The sequence below is a fragment of the Schistocerca gregaria genome, chromosome 5, assembly GCF_023897955.1.
Source record: "Schistocerca gregaria isolate iqSchGreg1 chromosome 5, iqSchGreg1.2, whole genome shotgun sequence".
NCBI lineage: Eukaryota > Metazoa > Arthropoda > Insecta > Orthoptera > Acrididae > Schistocerca > Schistocerca gregaria.
This window is the reverse complement of record NC_064924.1, coordinates 423,289,881-423,309,426: the sequence shown is the minus strand read 5'-3', so window position 1 is coordinate 423,309,426 and position 19,546 is coordinate 423,289,881. Positions and strand designations below refer to the sequence as shown.

At 42.5% G+C, this 19,546-nt stretch overlaps 1 protein-coding gene across 1 annotated transcript in view; it reads right to left on the bottom strand.

Moving 5' to 3' along the window:
* The window catches only part of LOC126273455 (nicalin), a 123,668-nt gene that overhangs the window by 37,210 nt on the left and 66,912 nt on the right, over nt 1-19,546 (bottom strand). The window contains exons 7-10 of the mRNA XM_049977011.1: nt 11,806-11,913; nt 5,124-5,273; nt 3,786-3,935; nt 3,586-3,707 (exon numbers count right to left, since the gene is read on the bottom strand). Of these exons, the coding sequence (XP_049832968.1) occupies nt 3,586-3,707; nt 3,786-3,935; nt 5,124-5,273; nt 11,806-11,913 (530 nt within the window). The remainder of the gene's footprint in view (nt 1-3,585; nt 3,708-3,785; nt 3,936-5,123; nt 5,274-11,805; nt 11,914-19,546) is intronic.

The following is a 19,546-nucleotide window of genomic DNA, read 5'->3' as shown; positions in this document are numbered from 1 at the left end:
CCTTCCCAACCACTGCTTCCCTTCCATGTCCCTCGACACTCTTAACTGCCATCTGGTTCCTGTACAAATTGTAAATAGCCTTTCGCTCCCTGTATTTTACCCCTGCCACCTTCAGAATTTGAAAGAGTGTTCCAGTCAACATTGTCAAAAGCTTTCTCTAAGTCTACAAATTCTAGAAATGTAGGTTTGCCTTTCCTTAATCTTTCTTCTAAGATAAGTCGTAAGGTCAGTATTGCTTCACGTGTTCATCATCTATCACAGTCAGGAAACATTTGACACCACAAATTCATCTTGTTTCCATTTGTCCACACAAGACAGAATATATAGGGTGGGGCAAATAAAAGTGGTCCGAAGAACAGTTCCAGAAATTAAAAAAAACACTGCTGAGGAAGGAAATACACCACTAACCTGAATATATCAGATGTTGAAAATGACCACCACTAATCTCTTAGCACTTTTGGGCACTGGTCAGCAAGTTGCAATTTGCTGAAGGCAGATTGAAGCTGGACCACTGAAATTACTGCAATATCATCTGAAATGTTCTGCTACAGTTCTTGAAGACTATGAGGGTTACTGCAATACACCTTAACTTGAGGGTTTCCCACACAAAGTAATCACCCACTGACAGATCAGGCGACCCGAGTGGCCAGCTAGGGCTGCGACCAGACTGACCTTAACTATTAACCCCATCAGGAATGAAGATTGTGTAAATGTGCTCAGAGGTTCGGCTGGCTATTTGGGTTGCCGTTCCATCCTACTGGAATCAAGTGTAGGAGGTTTCCTCCTAAGTTAATGCTGGAACAAATGGTTTCAAAACGTTGGCAATGTAATGCTTGCCAAAGCCAAAGTCTGATGAAAGAAGATGGGCCTAATAATGCAGTGTGCACACACTGCTAACAAAACCCCAACCTTCTGATCATGGAATGGTGTTTTGTGGAAAAGCTGATTCTCTGCTGCCCGGTACCTGTGATTCTGCGTAACGACTCAGGTGAAACCAGGCTGCATCAGACAAAGAAGTGATCCATGTCCTAGCCATTCTTTGTTACCTCAGTGAACAACCACTCAGAAAACTGAAGGTACTGAGGAGCATTTGCTGATTTTTAATTCATGAAAAACACACACATTTGTGTCCAGGTGGAGCATTCGTCCACTTGATCAATGTGACATGCCAGTCTCTTGCAACAGGTATTTTATTTATTTGGTAGGACTCTGAAGCACTTTCTGGTGAACTGCAGCCACATTTTCTGGTGTGTGGACACATTTCAGAATGTTTTTTCACTTGTTCAAACAGATCCTGTCTGATTCCATTTTTGGACTAAGAAATGCATGGCACACTTTTCTGGCACTTTGACATCACAAAACTTCTCAGCAAACAACTGACCACATCATGACTTCGTTGTCACAAAACTTTTCACAATGAACACCCGCTGCTCCACTGAGAATATCAGTCTCCTTTGCACTGGTCCACTCTCACTGACACAGCCCACATTACACTCTGAAATGGTGTGGATCACATAGCAGGCACAGACGTGGTGGTGGTGTTAACGCATACATTCACATCCAATCATATCCAGTAGCCCAGGCCATTTGCTCCACCCTGTACTAATTACAGGAAATTGACTTAGGATGTCGGAGAGGTAATCTTCTCTGTTTACCTTTTGTCATGTAACATATGGAGAACCAAGAGTTCCTATATGCTTAAATCCTGCAAAACTTCCTTTATGTCAGGGCTTACATGTCCTAGACTTGTGCTGCAAATTCACATCGTTTAATAGTGACACATACTTGGCTTTAACTGAACAATTATCTGATTGGTCCAATTTGTACACACCATTATCGTGAGTTGGTACTGGAAATGGATTCTTTCGCTTATCTTTATTAAATATGATGGTATGTCCCGTTGTAGAGCCTTTCTTACAGAAAGGTAATTTGTGCTTAACTGTAGCATGTACAGAATCTGTGTTACTTTACATTTAGTATATTTTCTACCAACTTGTGCATCAATGTGTGTGTCACCAATTCCTTCAACAGATAAATTCTCACCATTATTCCCATTATCACTTGTGGAGTTAACATTGACCTACATGAATTCATTACCCATGGGAGTTTAAACATTTGCTGAAGTACCAATGCAAATATACCAGTCATTGTTTTATACCTTTATCTGATACAGTGAAGACAGTAATTTTTAAGTTCTTTCAGATGACTCGCTTCTTCCCTTGGTTTTGCTGCGACAGTTTCTTGTAACATGACCAGACTTATCATATTTACAGCATCTTGGTCCTTCACAGAGATCGTGTGAAAAGCTTATTTTTCTTGTTCACTTGAAAATCTGTGCCACTAATCATTGAGTGGTAATGGTTTTCATACTTAACTTCCTGCAACAACTTAAGTTTTAATAGAGTCTCCAATTATTAGTTATTGGAATTCTCCAGGCTCTCAGTCACTACTTTGCAGTCATCTCATATACTGCAGACAAAATGCACCCTACCCACTCTCTTTCACTTCAAAATTCAAAGAGTTCAACTTATTAGAAGTGTGAATTTTAGATACATATTATTCTACTGATGTGCGTACAGTTCTCTAGTCAAGTTGTGAGGAGTGTAGTCAGCAAACCAATCCTCCTGTAAAGTCCTGAGTTCTCACATACCTGTTTTACATTGTCCCATACTTCTTTTGTCATTTTCATGTTCTGCAGGCACACCTAAATTGCTGGATCAATTGGCAATATTATTTTTGCTCTAGCATCATACACTTTCGACTCCTCATCCTTTACTTCAAATGAGATGCATTCCTGTCTGTTTCACGTTGAAAATATGTTTTCAGTGTGAACTGAATCTTATTTTAGTTCTCTCTTCCTTTCAGATTTTCTACAAGTGAAAATGAATTTAATGCCATAAAAATTGATTGTGGACTTAAGTTTTCTTTTTTGTTTTGTGATTTTTAAGTAACTGTGCTTACTGGGTCTGCTGGGCTCATAACCTGTTTTTTTGCTTTAATTTTCAGTAAGGTGATTAAGTAAAGCAATCACAGATTGGTTAACACAAAGAAACATTTAACTGTGCTAATACCCACACATAATATACTGAACAAACATATAAACAACTATGAAGAAAATGCACAGAAACTAATAGCAAGAACATGTACATCAGCAGAGGCATACATTCTCAGAAAGTACCAAGATCACTTGGAAGTGATACATTTCTAGCACCAACTGTCATGATGCCAGATATCGATTAGTTGTTGATTTCATTTACAGTGTAATAATTAACCTTGTCAGCAGTTTTCAATAGATGAGTGAACTGAAGCTGGTACAGTGTACTTGCGCTACTCTCCCATGGTCGTGTCTGTGCCTGCGCGTTATTCTTATCTGCAGAAGGTTTGGGCCGTAAGCTAATGTGCAGGTCTTTTTGTTGTGTTACTCTTCTTTACAATGAGTAGCAATCTAATCTTTTCCTAATAATGTCAATGAACATTTGAAACATTATTAAATGTTTATTTGAATATAACCACAGATTCATGCACTGATAAATGTAGGGGGTATTAAAAAAAAAGTAGAAACTTTCATTTGTAATGTTAACACACCTGGACATGGTGTCCTTGAGAGTTGAGACCAGTGTATTCTGTTTGTCAGCTAAAAGCTGAGCTGAACGTGGTTGAGAACTCAGAAAATCCAGCCATGAGCTGATTGACTCCACCTGCACACCCTACACAAGAAATATTCATGATTAACAAGACAGCCATAGGTGTACAAATACAGCCAACATCAGTATTTATGGACTTACAAGATTCTCCGAGAATACTTCTCCTGATGATAAATTATAAATATGCCTAGCAAGGGCTTCAGCAACAACTTGAATATTTTGCACTAGATGAGTCACATCTGTTGAATCTCTGGTGTCCAATATCGTGTGCCTTCTTGCTTCTTTATGACTCTAATAAAAAAATACAAAGTTCGGTAAGTTTTCACGTTGATTTGACACACACACACACACACACACACACACACACACACACACACACACACACACACAGAGGCAACATAAGACTTATTTCTTCAAAGTATCCAAACTTTATTTAGGCAAAAGTATAATGCAGCCTTTGTGTGAGATTGTGTGTGCACATTAGAAATTCCAGACTCCAATATTTTGCTGCTTACACAATTTTCACATGATCTTTCACAAAGTGTGATAATACTCATGTTTATCATGATATATTGTGCATGTATAATATTTACGAGTGCTGAGAAAACTTCGTCTTAAGCTGTCCTCCTTATAAACTTTTGGCAAAGTATCCTCCTTCAGAATTTCACTGTATAAGTTTGTGAAAAAAAAGAGGGATACTTTTGATACTTTTTGAGCAGTTGCAAACATATTTTCTAAGAAGTTTTGTAAGTTTCAAATGTTATGCTTAACTTATTTCAGACTAAATGGCATTTTATCAAACAATGGAAAAAAAAGCTGTCAGGCAAAGATCAAACAATGTTAAATTGCATTTTATTTATAGTTACTGTTCAAAGAATCTTTCACACTAAATTTCAGTTACATTGTTACCATGACCTTCAACCTAAAGGCTTGTTCGATGCAGCATTCCATGTTACTCTACGCTATGCAAGTCTGTTCATCCCCATATAATTACCATATGCCACATCCATTTAAATCTTCTTACTGTATTCACCTCTTGGTTCCAATCAAGTTGTGCCACAAAGTTCTTTTCTTTCCAATTCTATTCAGTACCATCTCATTAATTACACAATCAATCCATCTAATCTGCCGCATTCCTTTGTGGCACCAAATCTCAAAATCCTACTCTTCTTGTCTGAACTACCTGTCCACATTTCGTATCTGTACAAGGCTACAATTCAGACAAATACCTTCACAAAAGTTTCCAAACATTTAAATTTATGTTCGATGTTAACATTCTTTGACAAAAAGTGTTATTTAGAAATATTAGTAATGCATGGGTGCAAAAGATCTGTAGTACATAAGCATTTCACCAAAATATAAATTATATCAAGTCTCAGTGGTTTTTTGTCATTTCACAGACAACATGAAGACAAAAAATATTCCAAAAACTACTCACAATGAAACAACTGACTACAGTATTTGTGATTGAACACTTACTCTGAGAGACGATAAAGTAAAAGCTGGAAGCCTTCTAATGCTGTACCGTTCATGTTCCCAAGCTAGGAGTTCATCAGCAAGATTGATCTTCTTGTGGATGCCTTCAACGGACATATCTGGATATAGCATTTGTGAAACAGATTTTAGTTCCTGAAATATATGGAAGTTATTCAGTATCAGTTGCATGAAACATTAATGATTAAAATACAACATGTAGTGTTTACTGTATTAATAGGAAAATTCCTTGAGGGGGCGGGGGGAGACATAATTGCTGGTCTGTAACAACATACAGGGGAATTTTTTTTAGTACAACCAACAGAGACACAAAAATAGAGGAAAATATTCCAGCTCTTAGAATTATTAGTTCCTTCCCCATGGAGCAGAGAGAGGTAGGTTGGTGGAGGTTAAAAAGGAAGAGCAGGTCACTCAGACTGTGAGAAAAGGAGAGAGAAAGGTGAATGTGGAGGCATCAGAAAGAGGTGGTCAAAGATAGTGTTAAAAGTTAAACAAACAGACAAGAGCTCCTATGTTTATTCCATTTTTGTGACATGCCTGGATTGCCTTAGACATTTTTTAAAAGTTTGTTCTGTTAAGAATGAGGTTTGGCTTTCTTAGTGTTAATGGAGTACACTCGCCCCCTCCCCCCTCCTCTCAGTAAATATTAGTGTGTGTGATATGACTGTTGTGTCCTACTAAAACAATGGTTATGGGTCCATGTGAGTTAATGAAGAAGATAGAAAACAATGTCTGTGCCAACTGGTTGATCTAAAACTCTTACACTTGACAAAAACAAACATTTGCTGATACTGACTGAGTATTTTCATGCGACACATTTGGGAAACATTAACTGGTGCTGAGCTGTGTTTATGGATGCCATGGAAAAGAAAACAAGTGTTCCTGTAACAACAGTAAGCCTCTCCTTGGGACACCACCTTGGTGAAGCACTTACCAAGTGGGTGGAGAGGCTCACATGTAACTGAGGCTAATGACAGGTGTAGCACAGTTACTGGACTAATCTCCCATAACAGGATTCAGTTGATGAACCAGATGAAGAGTGTCCCACAATGCCCCATCTCTCTATCTACTCCAGAAGTCCTTCCCAAATTCTCTAGATATTTAACCCAAGGCAAGATGCGATCCACGCCAAGGGGTCCATCACACATGGAAAGATGTGCCATTAATGGAGCCTCAGGGATACCATGGACCTCGCTGAGCATTGTGGCAGCCACAACAGCCAAGCTAAACACCATTCTGAAAGAGACTTCTTCGACATTCTTCCAACAATGGCAGCACCGCTGGGAGAAGTGTGAGGAGAACCACGGTAACTACTTTGATGCTGATCAGGTGTCAAATGCTTCAGGTAAGCCAGTTTCCTCTCCCCCCCCCCCCCTCCTCCTCCTCCTCCCTCTTTTCCTGGCTAAGGGTCAGATAATTTTCTAAAAGGCATCAACATCAAGTTTGAGTTTGAAATGGTTTTCAAACAGACCATGGCCTATAGGAATCTTAGAAAAACAGACAGACTCATATAGAAAAGATCTAAATTCACACTTATATGAAACTAGAGCTCCAGATGGAAAACACAATAGATTTCAAGGAAATGGCAGACAGTGACATCTGCCACTGTTACCTCATACTTATAATACTGCCCGAACACCAAGAAAAGCACAAAAAGGAGTGTAAATTGGTGGAACAACAATCTGGAAGTGCAAGTGAAGCAAGTAAAAAGACTGTTCAAGCTCGCAAGAAAGAAAAGACAATGGGCAAACTACCGAGAAACCTTTCAATACAACCCTGAGATTAAGCAAGTGAAACTATAGCCTGGAAGATATTTTGTGAGGAAGTAGGTGCAGCTACTTGCATTGGACCTCTTTAAATCCTCAATAGAGTACCAGCTAATCTAAGAGATGCTCCATGGATGGAGGACGGTGGATATACAAAGGCAATGATGCTGGATGTGCTCCTAAGGACTCGCTTCCCTCAATGCACTGAGGACTGGGAATCTGCCAGAGAATTTGTTAGTTTCAAAAACATTCAGTGAGAGGAAAAGTCACCAGGCCCAGACTGAACCTTTCCAGCTCTGGGGGATTAAGTACAATCCTGTGTAAACTGTTTAGGCTCAGCTTAGCAGCAAGAATCATATCTAGCTCTTTGAGGACAGTGACGGTTGTTTTCATTCCAAATCTAGGTAGAACTGATCATACCAAGGTTAAGGATACGAGATCAATCAGTATGTCCTTTCCTATGAAGACGTTAGGAAACTGATCACTGTACTCGTTAGGGAAAAGATATTTACTCAAGTTCCTCCACATATCAACCAGGTAAATCATGTAAAAAGCATTGCACCAACTTCTTGAGAAGGTGGAAAAGCTCTAGCCTCTCAGGAAGTTACTCCCTGCATCTTCTGGGATACCAAAAGTGCTTTTAGCAATACAATCTTTGAATTCCTGGTTAGGGGCTGTAGAAGGAAAGTATACACCACCAAGATGAATGAGAAAAAGGTGATCGAAACAACTAGGGGTTGTCTGTCCACAAAGGGAGGGGTGGGTGGGATGTTGGCAGTGGGAGGCGGGGGGGGGGGGGGGGGGGGGGGGCCTTGTCCCCTATTACTGTGGAACTTGGTGGTGAATGAACTTATTGAAGAATCAAATACTAAAGGCTACATTCACCAAGGATGGCCGGATGATTTATTCGTAGTAATACTGGGTGTTTCAAAAAGAATGATCAGATTTCAAAATTCAAATTATTTAGGAGTAAGGGAGACGATTCACCGAAAGTCAGAAGTGCTCCGTTGTCAATAGGTACACAAATGGAAGGTACAGAGCTTTGCCAGCTTTTGGAATACACTTTCTTTTTCAAACTTGTAGGGAAAACATTTACACCTTCGTCCTGCCCCCCCATATATATATATACAAGAAGACATATTTAAAGGCCATATGTCTGCTTGTGTCTGTGTATGTGCGGACGGATGTGTGCGCGCGCGCGCCAGCGAGATTGTACACCTGTCCTTTTTTCCCCCTAAGGGAAGTCTTTCCGCTCCCGGGATTGGAATGACTCCTTACCCTCTCCCTTAAAACCCACATCCTTTCGTCTTTCCCTCTCCTTCCCTCTGTCCTGAAGAAACAACCATCGGTTGCGAAAGCTAGTAATTCTGTGTGTGTGTTTGTGTGTTTTGTTCATTGTGCCTGTCTGCCGGCACTTTCCCGCTTTTTTATATATATAAAAAACAAAGATTCCAAGACTTACCAAGCGGGAAAGCGCCGGCAGACAGGCACAATGAACAAAACACACAAACACACACATGGAATTTTTTTCTTTTTTTTTAGGTAGAGCTTGTATTTTGTATAAAAATGACACCAAAATGTCATTCACAAAAACAATGAGAAAGAGGATTTTTTGCTCCAGACAAGGTAGATTTACTTTACTTAAAACTGACGAACAAAATGAAAGACCATTTATGTGACACCAGTCTTGCTTAGTTGCTTAGAACTCTGAGCAACTAAATTAGTTATTCTTTTGACATAGTGAAAGATTTGGGGTGCACACAAATCCCAGTCTCAAATTTTACTTAATACCCAATATGACCATACTTCGACAAAATGCCTAGGTGCAATACCAAGTTAAATGCTTTTTGAAAATAAAAAAAAATACTGCATCTACCTGGTTACCTTGATCCAAAGCTTTCAGTATGCCACACAGAAAAGTGCGAGATGGGTTTCACACTAACAAAATGATCTTTCCAAAACCATGCCGGTTAGCACTGAGGAGGTCGTTCTGTTTAAGATACCTAATTATGTTTGAGCTCATACTATGTTACAAGATTTTACAACAAATCTATGTCCAGGATATTGGATGGTTGACTCGTGGATCACTTTTACTACCCTTCTTTGAGACGGGTGTGATCTTTTCCTTTTTCCAAGAACTAGGAACAGTTTTTTTTTTATTTGAGGGATCTATGATACAATATAGTTAGAAGAGGGGCTAATTCAGCTGCAAATTCACTAAAGAATCTGACAGGAATAAAATTGGAGCCTGGCGATTTGTTTTAATTTTAACGATTTCAGCTGTTTCTCAACACCACTGACACTAATAACTATTTCATTTATCTTTTTAGTGGTATGAAGATTAAATTGGGGTACATATCTATCCACTGTATGGTCAACTATTCTTTTAAACTTTAGTCACAACTCCTCTACATGCGTCTGCCCTGTGATGGAAGTTTCAAATTCCTCAGTGAGATATGATACAACTGATATTTTATCAGTTTACTGAATGCATATCTTTTTTGCTTGTTTTAGTTGTCCTTTTTTACTTTGTTAATCGTCATTGTCACAACCATGTCATAGTCACTGATACCAGTTTCAATGTGGACATCAAAGAGATCAGAACTATTTGTTGTCATTAGATCCAATATATCTCAATCTTAAACGGGGTTCCTAACTATCTGCTATAGGCAGTTTTCAGAGAAGACATTTAGTAATTGCGCATGTATGCTTTCCCGGCGTATACAGCCGGTGAATTGTTATCGGGCTTCCAGCCGGGTGGCGGTGTCTTCAAACTGCGACGTTTTGGCGAGTGACATACTCATCTTCTGGCGAAGTGCTGAGACTTTGCGGATGCCGGTCCCTTTATACCTGTGGTGTGCCCCCCACCACCTGGCTGCGGGAGGCTGGGTCCATAGGAGCCAGCGGGCGGGATGGAGGGGGAAGCGGATGTGCCATTCGTGTCTCCGTCAGAGCATTCTGATCGCGTCTCTTGAGCTGGACGGTTCTTGGTGCGTTCCTGGCGTATTGCAGCTAATGCTGGATTCCAGGCCGCATTCAGTTGATAGCCTTCGTCCCTGTTCACAAGATTCTCGTGGACCCGTATTTCTATTGATTCTTTAATGACGCTATCCCAATAGCTCCCGGCTCGGCACAGCACCCTGGTGTTTTCGAAATCAAAGGCGTGGTTATCTTTGGTGCAATGTTCATCTATAGCAGATTTCTCTATCTGTCCAAGTCGAACATGCCTGATGTGTTCCTCGCACCTTTTAGAGATGCAGCGCTGCGTTTGACCAATGTACTGCACACCACATTTGCAGGCAATGCTGTATATACCAGGTGTGCGTAGTTTGAGTGGGTCTTTAGCTGAGCCCAGCAGCTCTTTCGTCATTGGCGATGGTCGGAAGACGGTATTTATGTTGGATTTTCTCAATAGCTTCCCGATTTTGGCTGATATGGGCCCCAAATATGGAAGAAAGGTGAGTCTCTTGTTAACTTCCTCTTCCTCTTCCTGAAATTTGTCAACCTGTCTCCTCTTAAAGGCCCTGTTTTTCACTGCTGGAAGCCCGAGAACTCTTTGCTACGTTTAGTAATGTTTCACAGGATATCTTATGCCCACCACTAACCGAATTGTAATTTTCTCCAATTTAACTGTTGGATGATTGAAGTCTACTCGCGATTACAGTATGACTGGGGAACTAAGGTACATCCACGTTAACTTGGAATCTCTGCACAGATAGTGTCTGCACTAAATTATCAGGAGTTACATACTTGTTACATAAACTTTGAGGATGCACGAGTGAAAACAAGATGTTACGAGTTTTTCACAGCCATGTAATATAAGAGTTTTGTGTGTCATATGTGCAGCAGGTGTTATATGTACACACACACACACACACACACACACACACACACACACACACACACACACACACTTGGTGCTCGGAAATTCCACACTTCTAAGACATGTAGAGGGTAGTAAGTACCCACATTTGTGGGTCGTTTGACATAGTACACGTCATCGTGTCTACCCTGTTGGATACCAGGACAGAGAATCCACCTTCCCCAACCAGTCCCTCTTCCCTTCCTGAGGATGAACTCAAGTTCCAAAAGTTAGGATAATTCCACATAATTTTGTATGTGTACTGGCAGTACTTAATATTTTTCCTCCCAAAAGTAATTACAGGTCAGCAATCCTAGCAATTTATCTGTATTTTTTTAATGTTTTCACACACATGAGCTAAAAACCTATTCACACCAAATGACGTAAATATCTCTCAAAACAGAAGACTCGATATTAAACTCCACTTGACTGAAGCGCCAAATTTCCATAATAATTAGCTGGTCCTAATCATGCAGGACTATTCTCCGCATAATATTTTCAATAAATACAAGCTGCGAAAGGGATTAATTCCAAAACATACATGAAACAAAATTTAATAGAACTACTTCATGATCTGCTATCTCCGTTACTTTGAGCAGTCAACTGTTTTTAAGGCCCGATGGATCTATTTAATGTTTTAGTACTCAGATGAGTGTCTTCAGTTTCAATGCCAATGTGATCTGCAGGAAACAGGTTGGAAGGCTTTGGTGTTTTTACCGACCTAACTTACAACAGTAACTACATAGATTTTCTGATAGATCCAGTCCTTCTGACAGATGCACTTGTTGCCACTTAGTTTTCTCTTTCAATTACCCTACACACTCTTTTGCAGCAAGATTGTAAAAACCCTTGTTTACACCAATTCTTCTGAGGGTAAATCTTTAAGTCAGATGTGTGAATTAGTTATGTGTTGTCTTTGCATTAAGATAATACATCTAATATCAGAATAAAATTGTGTGTGTATGAATCGCCAATTTATTAACTCACAAATTCACTTAATAAATCACACACTTATTGAGTGCCAACATTAAGTTCTTACCTTGAAAAACAGATAGCCCTGACTGCCTTCTCGTGGTGGTTTAGAGACATGTAAATACAGATTGCTGTTGCTTGCAACAGAATCAAGACAGAGCACGTAAGAGGCTTCCTGCAACAAGAATACACAGTGAAAAATAAATGACACTATCACTATCACTAGACAAAAAGTATGTAATCACTCATAATATTTAGATTGCATTCACCAAGTCTATGAATTTTACTCATTTTAGGGGTAGTAACCAGCCTTGCTGACTTTACACATGAATGGTTGGGGGTTAAAAAACTGAACAGCAAGATGATCATCAGCACCTCAGTCAAGATGATGTTCATCTTAAGTTTGATATGTCTGTCAGAACTTTAATGAACTATGGAAGTATGTAGGAGAGGTAAAATCAAGGCTCTGAAAACAATATTGATGAGAAAAATTAAGAAAAAAATAATTTCTTCTTCTTCTTCTTCTTCTTCCCCCCATGGCACTACAACAATGTGTGGGTTTTCCTCCATTCTGCCCTCTCCAGCACGTTTCTCTGCCATTCTCAGACTCAGATTTTGTATCTTCTTCCGCATCATCTGTGCACCATTTCTGGTGCCTACCTCTCAGTCTCTGGCCTCCATTAAAAAAAACTTTCTAGCTGCTCTGCCAGCATCCATTCTGAGGATGTCAAAGTCAGGCTATTATTCTACTTTATATAATTCTCACGATGTCAGCTCCTTGTATGAGACAGTCCAGCTCAGCATTCGTCCTGGGTCTCCAGAAACCACCATCATCCTGAGATGCTGCTCATCAACACTTTTTAGAGTCCATGGTTCGCATCTGCAGGTTACAATTGGCCTGATCATGAGCTTATATAGTTACAGCTTCACTTGCCTATTTAATAACCTAAAGGCCAACAATTTCTTAAACATGAGGAAGCATCTTAACCACTGAGGATGTATAGTTTTATTTCAGTTGACATGTAATTTGTGCTGTTAATATTAGAGCCTAAATAGTCAATGTTCTGCACACGTTCAAAATTGAAACCACCTACTGAATGTCTATCCGCGCTATTTCCCTTCTTGGTGAAATTCATTCACTTAGTTTTTGTTTCACTTATAGGAAGGACTCTAGGTTCTGTGGCTTCTTTCAGCTTGCATGCTGTCCTCTTTAGTGATACCCTCCTTCTACTAATAAATGCTACATCACCACCATATGCGCATATCTGACTTTCTGCCTATGTAACCAGGTGTCTGAAGCTTCCTCATCGCTGCTTCCAGAGGCAGTTTGAGAAGCATTGTAGGGAGTGTGTCCCTTTGCCCGACTCCTTTACTAATGCTAAACCACTTGCGTCATTCTCCGTCCACTCTTAACTGCACCCTTGGAACCAGCCAATGTTGCTTGAATATGAGAGGAATACTTCGTTGGATACCAAGCAGCAGCATATCATTCAGCATTTGTGCTCTATCTAAGCTATCAAAGGCCTGCTAGAAGTCTACATAGAGATTATGAAGCTCAATGTTACACTCATATGCCTTTCCATGTATTTGCCTCAACAAAAATATATGGCCTGTTGTTGACTTATTAGGCCAAAATCCACACTGGTACTGCCCCAGAATCTCTTCTGCATATGGTGCTAACCTGTTGTAGGTAATACTAGAAACATCTTATAGATTACATCCAGCAGGCTAATTCCTTGATAATTTGAACAACAGGTCTTGTCTCCTTTCCTGTGTATTGGTCGAATTACATTTGGGGTCCATTTTTCCGAGATTCATTCCCGATTCCACATAAACTTAATAAGTTTGTGACTCCGCGTAAGAAGATCAGTTCCTCCATTTCTTAGCAGTTCTGCAGTTATTTCAGCAGTTCCTGTCACTTTGTAATTTTTTAGACAATGCACTACCTTCTGTACTTCCTCTAATGTTGGTTTCTCTATTTTTGGATCTGTGGTATAATAGAGTGTCTGCTCATTCCTGGTAGGATTGCCCTCCAAAATTCCCCTGAAGTACTTTCTCCATTTATCCAGAGCATCTTGTTAATCTCTCAGCAAATTTCCCTCTATGACCTTACAAGCTGTTATTTTTGGTCTATATTGTTGATATCCTTCTTTAATTCTCTTTTAGAATTTTCTGCATTCGTTCCTTTGGTAGTGCTCCTTCCAAAACCTATCTTTCTCTGTGTGGCTTCCCCTTTTTTTCCTCCTATGTACCCTTGCTGCCTCTATTCTGTTTTCATTATACAATGGCTTGTTTGATCTAGTATTCCCACTGCAAGCACTTCAGCCTTGATTCCTCCTCCTGTCTACATTCATCATCATACCAGTCATCATCCTACATCCCCTCACTTCCCCCAGTATTTCATGTGCTGTTGACCTAATGGCATCTTTAATACATGTCCATTCTTTGTCTGTATCATCTCCACTACCTTTTGTTTGTAACTCCTGTCTCAATCTGTTCTACTACTCCTGAACAGTAGCCCTATCTTTTAGTTGTTCTGTATTCCATTTCTTTACTCCCGTACTACTTCCTTTGGCAGCCATGGCAAGTTTCTGTCTCATTTTGACTCCTACTAGGTAATGGTCAGAATCAGAATTAGTCCCTCACAAAGTGCACACATTTTCCATATCGGATGCCCACCTCTGACATCAATACAAGCCTTATTTGGTTTGCTTCATTTGATCCTGGTATTTTTCATGCCCCTTTGTAAATATATTTCCTTGGAAAACAGGTACTTACTGCCTTCAAATTGTTTGCAGAAGCAAACCGAGCAACCCTCATACCATTATTATTAGTTTCATCATCACTGACTTTCTTCACCAAACACACTTCTGAATGCCTCTTCCTTTCGCCAAGAACTATTTTGGAATCAATCATATCTGGGTATTCTGTCACAAACCACCTGTAGGTGATTATAGAAGATTCTTCTGTATGTGCATACACATTCACAAAGGTTAAATTGTGAAATTTGTCATCCATGCAAAGTATATATTCTTTCATTATGTGGGGGCGAAAGCAACAACAGATCGACTCATATCCCTGGAAGCAGATCTACTCGCATCCCTGAAGGCTATAAACCCAACTCCATGCTCCCCTTGTCTTATCTTTTGTCTTTTCCTGAATAGTACAGGGAGTACTTCTGCTTATAAATCTCTCCCCTTCCTGCACTGCAACAGCTCCCATTCCATACCTTAGCAACTCTTCCGCAATGCAATTCATCATTCCTGTTTGCAACAGCGTATGCATGTTCCATGTTCCAAACTTAGGCACCAATAAATGGATGTTTCTGTTTCCTAGCACAGTTTGTCTTCATAGGTGCAGTCTGGCATTCCTTTTTGATTTATCTGCAATAATGAATTTTTGAAAAGGCAGGAGTATCAATCCTTCACTCAATCCACAACCCAGAGGACCGGGCTTTCATTTCAGGCTTAGCTCCCCTAGAGGAGTCTACAAACTAGCCTATAGTATCGCCCCCCCCCCCCCCCCCCCCTACCCTATGGTGTGAGACCACTTGCTGGATCCTCAGTCGAGACCACTCTAGCTTGGGTGACCCCGCCAGTAGCTATACTACTGCCGGCACAGCTCTACCTCATCAAAACATGCAAACCCTACCGCCTGGCACTGAAGGTCCATATGGTAAGGTAGTGTCTCCTGAGAGGGCTATAAAAACTAATTTAAGGGGAAGTATATAGGTCACCTCAGTGTGTAGGACAGTGCTGATGAGCAGCTTCCCCAGGGCTCGTCTGTGGTGGGAGAAACCCCACTTGCATCCATCCACCATCAATTCAATGAAGAGTGAAGAAAGGTACAGCCTAAAGAATGCCTTCTAGGCAGCACACTTATAATAGTGAAAGTGAGATGGCCAAAAATGTAATAGACATCAGTTGGACCAACAACAACAAAACAAGATGAAAGAAATAATCCGGTCAGTAGGGTGGAACCGATGAGAGTTTCTGGAGCTCTACATGGAAGAGGAACTGCAGCAGCGTAGAGTGATCTGTGCCCTAGTTGGTGTTGCTCAGGCAGTACAGGGCGTTGAGGTGCTGCCAGCACTTTCACTTAAGCTGATGAAGGTGAGGAAGCAAAGTCATTCGGGCACTGAAAACTAGCCATAAGAATCAATATGTCTCCACTACAGTGAGTGGATCATCATTAAGGTAATGTTCTGGTTCCGGATGAACAGTAGAACACTGACAGAAGTGCATAACACATGACTTTGCAGCCAAAAACTATAAACTGTGGGCTGGAGCCCATGACTGCGCCTTGTGGATGGCTCCCTGTAGGTGCCACTCAGCAACATCAGTACTGGTGGAGCAGTACGAAATGCAGAAGTTGTTTGCATACAGAGAAGGTGAGATGGTCGGCCCTACAGCTGCTGCAAAACCATTAATGGCCACTAAAAAGAGAGATACACTCATAACAGAGCCCTGCAGGATCCCATTCTCCTAGATATCAGGAGAATAATGGGAAGCACCAACTTGGACATGGAAAGTATGAAGACACAGCAAATTTTGGATAAAATTCGGGAGCTGGCCTCCGACACCCCACTCGTACAATGTGACTAGGATATGATATCGCCAGACCGTGTCATATGCTTTTCGTAAATCAAAATAGACTGCAACCAGATGTTGGCATCTAGAAAACGCTGTTTGGATGGCAGACTGGTTGGTTGGTTGGTTTGAGGGATTAAAGGGACCAGACTGGTATGGTCATCAGTCCCTTTTTCCAAAAAACTAAAACCACCCAAAGAGAAGAAAAATGAACAACAGGAAAGACGGCAGACGACACAGGATAAGAGATATCAGACAAAGAACAGACAAAACAAAGTAAAGCCACACAGAGTGTGGCGGTGGTTGGCCGACCATAGGGATAAAAAAGGAAAAGCCAACCATCGAGAACACATTAAAAACTCAGTTTAAAATCGTAGGCCAAAGGCCAGAATCAACACAATACAATAAAACGAAACAGAAACACTCAGATTAAACGATAAAAACCCCCTGACCGAATAAAACGTAAAACTAAGTCAGCCATAGCAGAGTCATCGGTTAAAAGTGCAGGGAGCATGTCAGGCAGTGCAAACGACTGCCTGAGCACAGCTTAAAGTGGACAGTCCAATAAAATGTGGACCACTGTCAAAACAGAGCCGCAGCGACATAAAGGTGGGTCCTCATGTCGCAATAGGTGGCCATGCGTCAGCCATGTGTGCCCAATGTGCAGCCGGCAGAGGACAACAGACTCCTTGCGAGAGGCCCGCAAGGAGGAGCGCCACACACCGGTAGCCTCCTTTATGGCCCGAAGTTTGTTTCGTGAAGGCAGGGCGCGCCTTTCAGTGTCCCAAAGGTCCAGAATTTTGCTGCGTAGGAACGCTCGCATATCTGTCTCCGGGAGGCCAGTGTCCAGAGATGGTGTACTGGTGGCCTCTTTCGCCAGGCGGGCAACATTCTCATTGCCAGGTATCCCAACATGGCCTGGGGTCCACACGAAGACCACAGAGCGGCCGCAACGCGCAAGAGTACGCAGGGACTCCTGGATAGCCATCACCAGACGAGAACGAGGGAAACACTGGTAGAGAGCTCGTAAACCGCTCAGGGAATCGCTACAGATACCAAAGGACTCACCTGAGCAGGAGCGATATACTCTAGGGCTCGAAAGATGGCGACCAGCTCAGCAGTGTAAACACTGCAGCCAGCCGGCAACGAACGTTGTTCAGAATGGTCCTCTAGAGTTAGTGCATAACCGACACGACCAGCAACCATCGAACCGTCTGTGTAGACAACGCCAGAGCCCTGATACGTGGCCAGGATGGAATAAAATTGGCGTCGAAAGGCCTCTGGAGGGATTGAGTCCTTCGGGTCCTGTGCCAAGTCGAGCCCAACGCAAGGGCGAGGAACACACCATGGGGGTGTACACAATGTGGCCCAGAAAGGAGGTGGAACAGTGAGAACTCTAAGCCCAGAAAGAAGCTCTATGACTCGGACCTCGATCATACAACCTGACCGAGGCCGACGTTCTGGCACATAGACGACCGATTGCGGGAACAGGAGACTATAGTTGGGATGCCCAGGCAAGCTAAAAACGTGGGCAGCATAAGCGGCCAGCAAACTTTGGCATCGTAACCGCAGGGGAGGGACACCTGCCTTCACTAGTATGCTGTCCACAGGGCTGGTCCGGAAGGCACCAGTGGCAAGTCGTATCCCGCTGTGTAGTATTGGGTCCAGCACCTGCAACGCAGATGGGGATGCTGAGCCATAAGCCAGACTTCCATAGTCCAGACGGGACTGGATTAACGCCTGGTAAAGCCGTAGGAGAATAGATCGGTCGGCGCCCCACCTGGTGTGGCTCAGGCATTGCATAGCATTTAGATGCCGCCAAAACACCTGTTTAAGCTGCCGAATAAGAGGCAGCCAAGTCAACCGGGCATCAAAAACCACCCCCAAAAACCTATGTGACTCTACGACTGGAAGAAGCTAGTCATCAAGATAAAGTTGCGGCTCCGGGTGAACTGTGCGTTGCCGGCAGAAATGCATAACGCAGGTCTTGGCGGGCCGAAAACTGAAAATCATGTGCTACAGCCCAAGACTGCACCTTGCGGATTGCACCCTGTAGCTGACGTTCAGCAGCTGCAATGCTAATAGAGCTGTAGTGAAGGCAGAAGTCGTCAGCATACAGGGAAGCGGAGACAGAATTTCCCACGGCCGCAGTGAGCCCATTAATGGCTATTAAAAAGACAGACACTTAGAACAGAACCCTGTGGCACACCGTTCTCCTGGACTTGGGAGGAACTATACGAGGCTGCGACGTGCACGCGGAAGGTACGATACGACAGAAAATTGCGGATATAGATTGGCAGAGGGCCCCGAAGACCCCATCCATGAAAGGTATAAAGGATGACGCCACGTCATATCGTATGCCTTCTGCATGTCGAAAAAGACAGCGACCAGATGCTGATGGCAGGCAAAGGCAGTATGGATGGCCAACTCCAGGCTCACCAGACTGTCGGCGGCGGAGCGGCCTTTACGGAACCCACCCTGAGACGGAGCCAGAAGGCCCCGAGACTCCAGTACCCAATTCAAGTGCCGGCTCACCATCTGTTCAAGCAACTTGCAAAGAACGTTGGTGAGGTTAATGGGACGGTAGCTGTCCACCTCCAAAGGGTTCTTCCCTGGTTTCAGAATGGGGACAACAAGACTTTCCCGCCATTGCGACAGAAACTCACTCTCGATCCAAATGCGGTTGTAAAGGTCGAGAAGGCGTCGCTGGCAGTCCACTGAAAGGTGTTTCAGCATCTGAGAGTGGATGCTATCTGGCCCAGGAGCAGTATCAGGACAAGCAGCGAGGGCACTGCGAAATTCCCACTCACTGAATGGAACATTGTACAATTCAGGATGGTGGGTGCGAAAAGAAAGACTCCGACGTTCTATCCGCTATTTAATGGAGCGGAAGCCCAAGGGGTAGTTGGCAGAAGCGGAATTCAGAGCAAAGTGCTCTGCCAAGCGGTTTGCAATGACGTCGGAGTCAGTACAAACTGCTCCATTCAGTTAGAGCGCAGGGACACTGACAGGGGTCCGACAACCATAGAGGCGGCGAATCTTGGCCCAGACCTGCGATGGAGTGACATGGAGGCCAATGGTGGACACATACCGCTCCCAGCACTCCTGCTTGCGTAGGCGGATAATGCGGCGGGCTCGCGCACGCAGCCATTTGAAGGCGATAAGGTGTTCGATTGAGGGATGTCGCTTGTGACGCTGGAGCGCCCGCCGGCGAGTTTT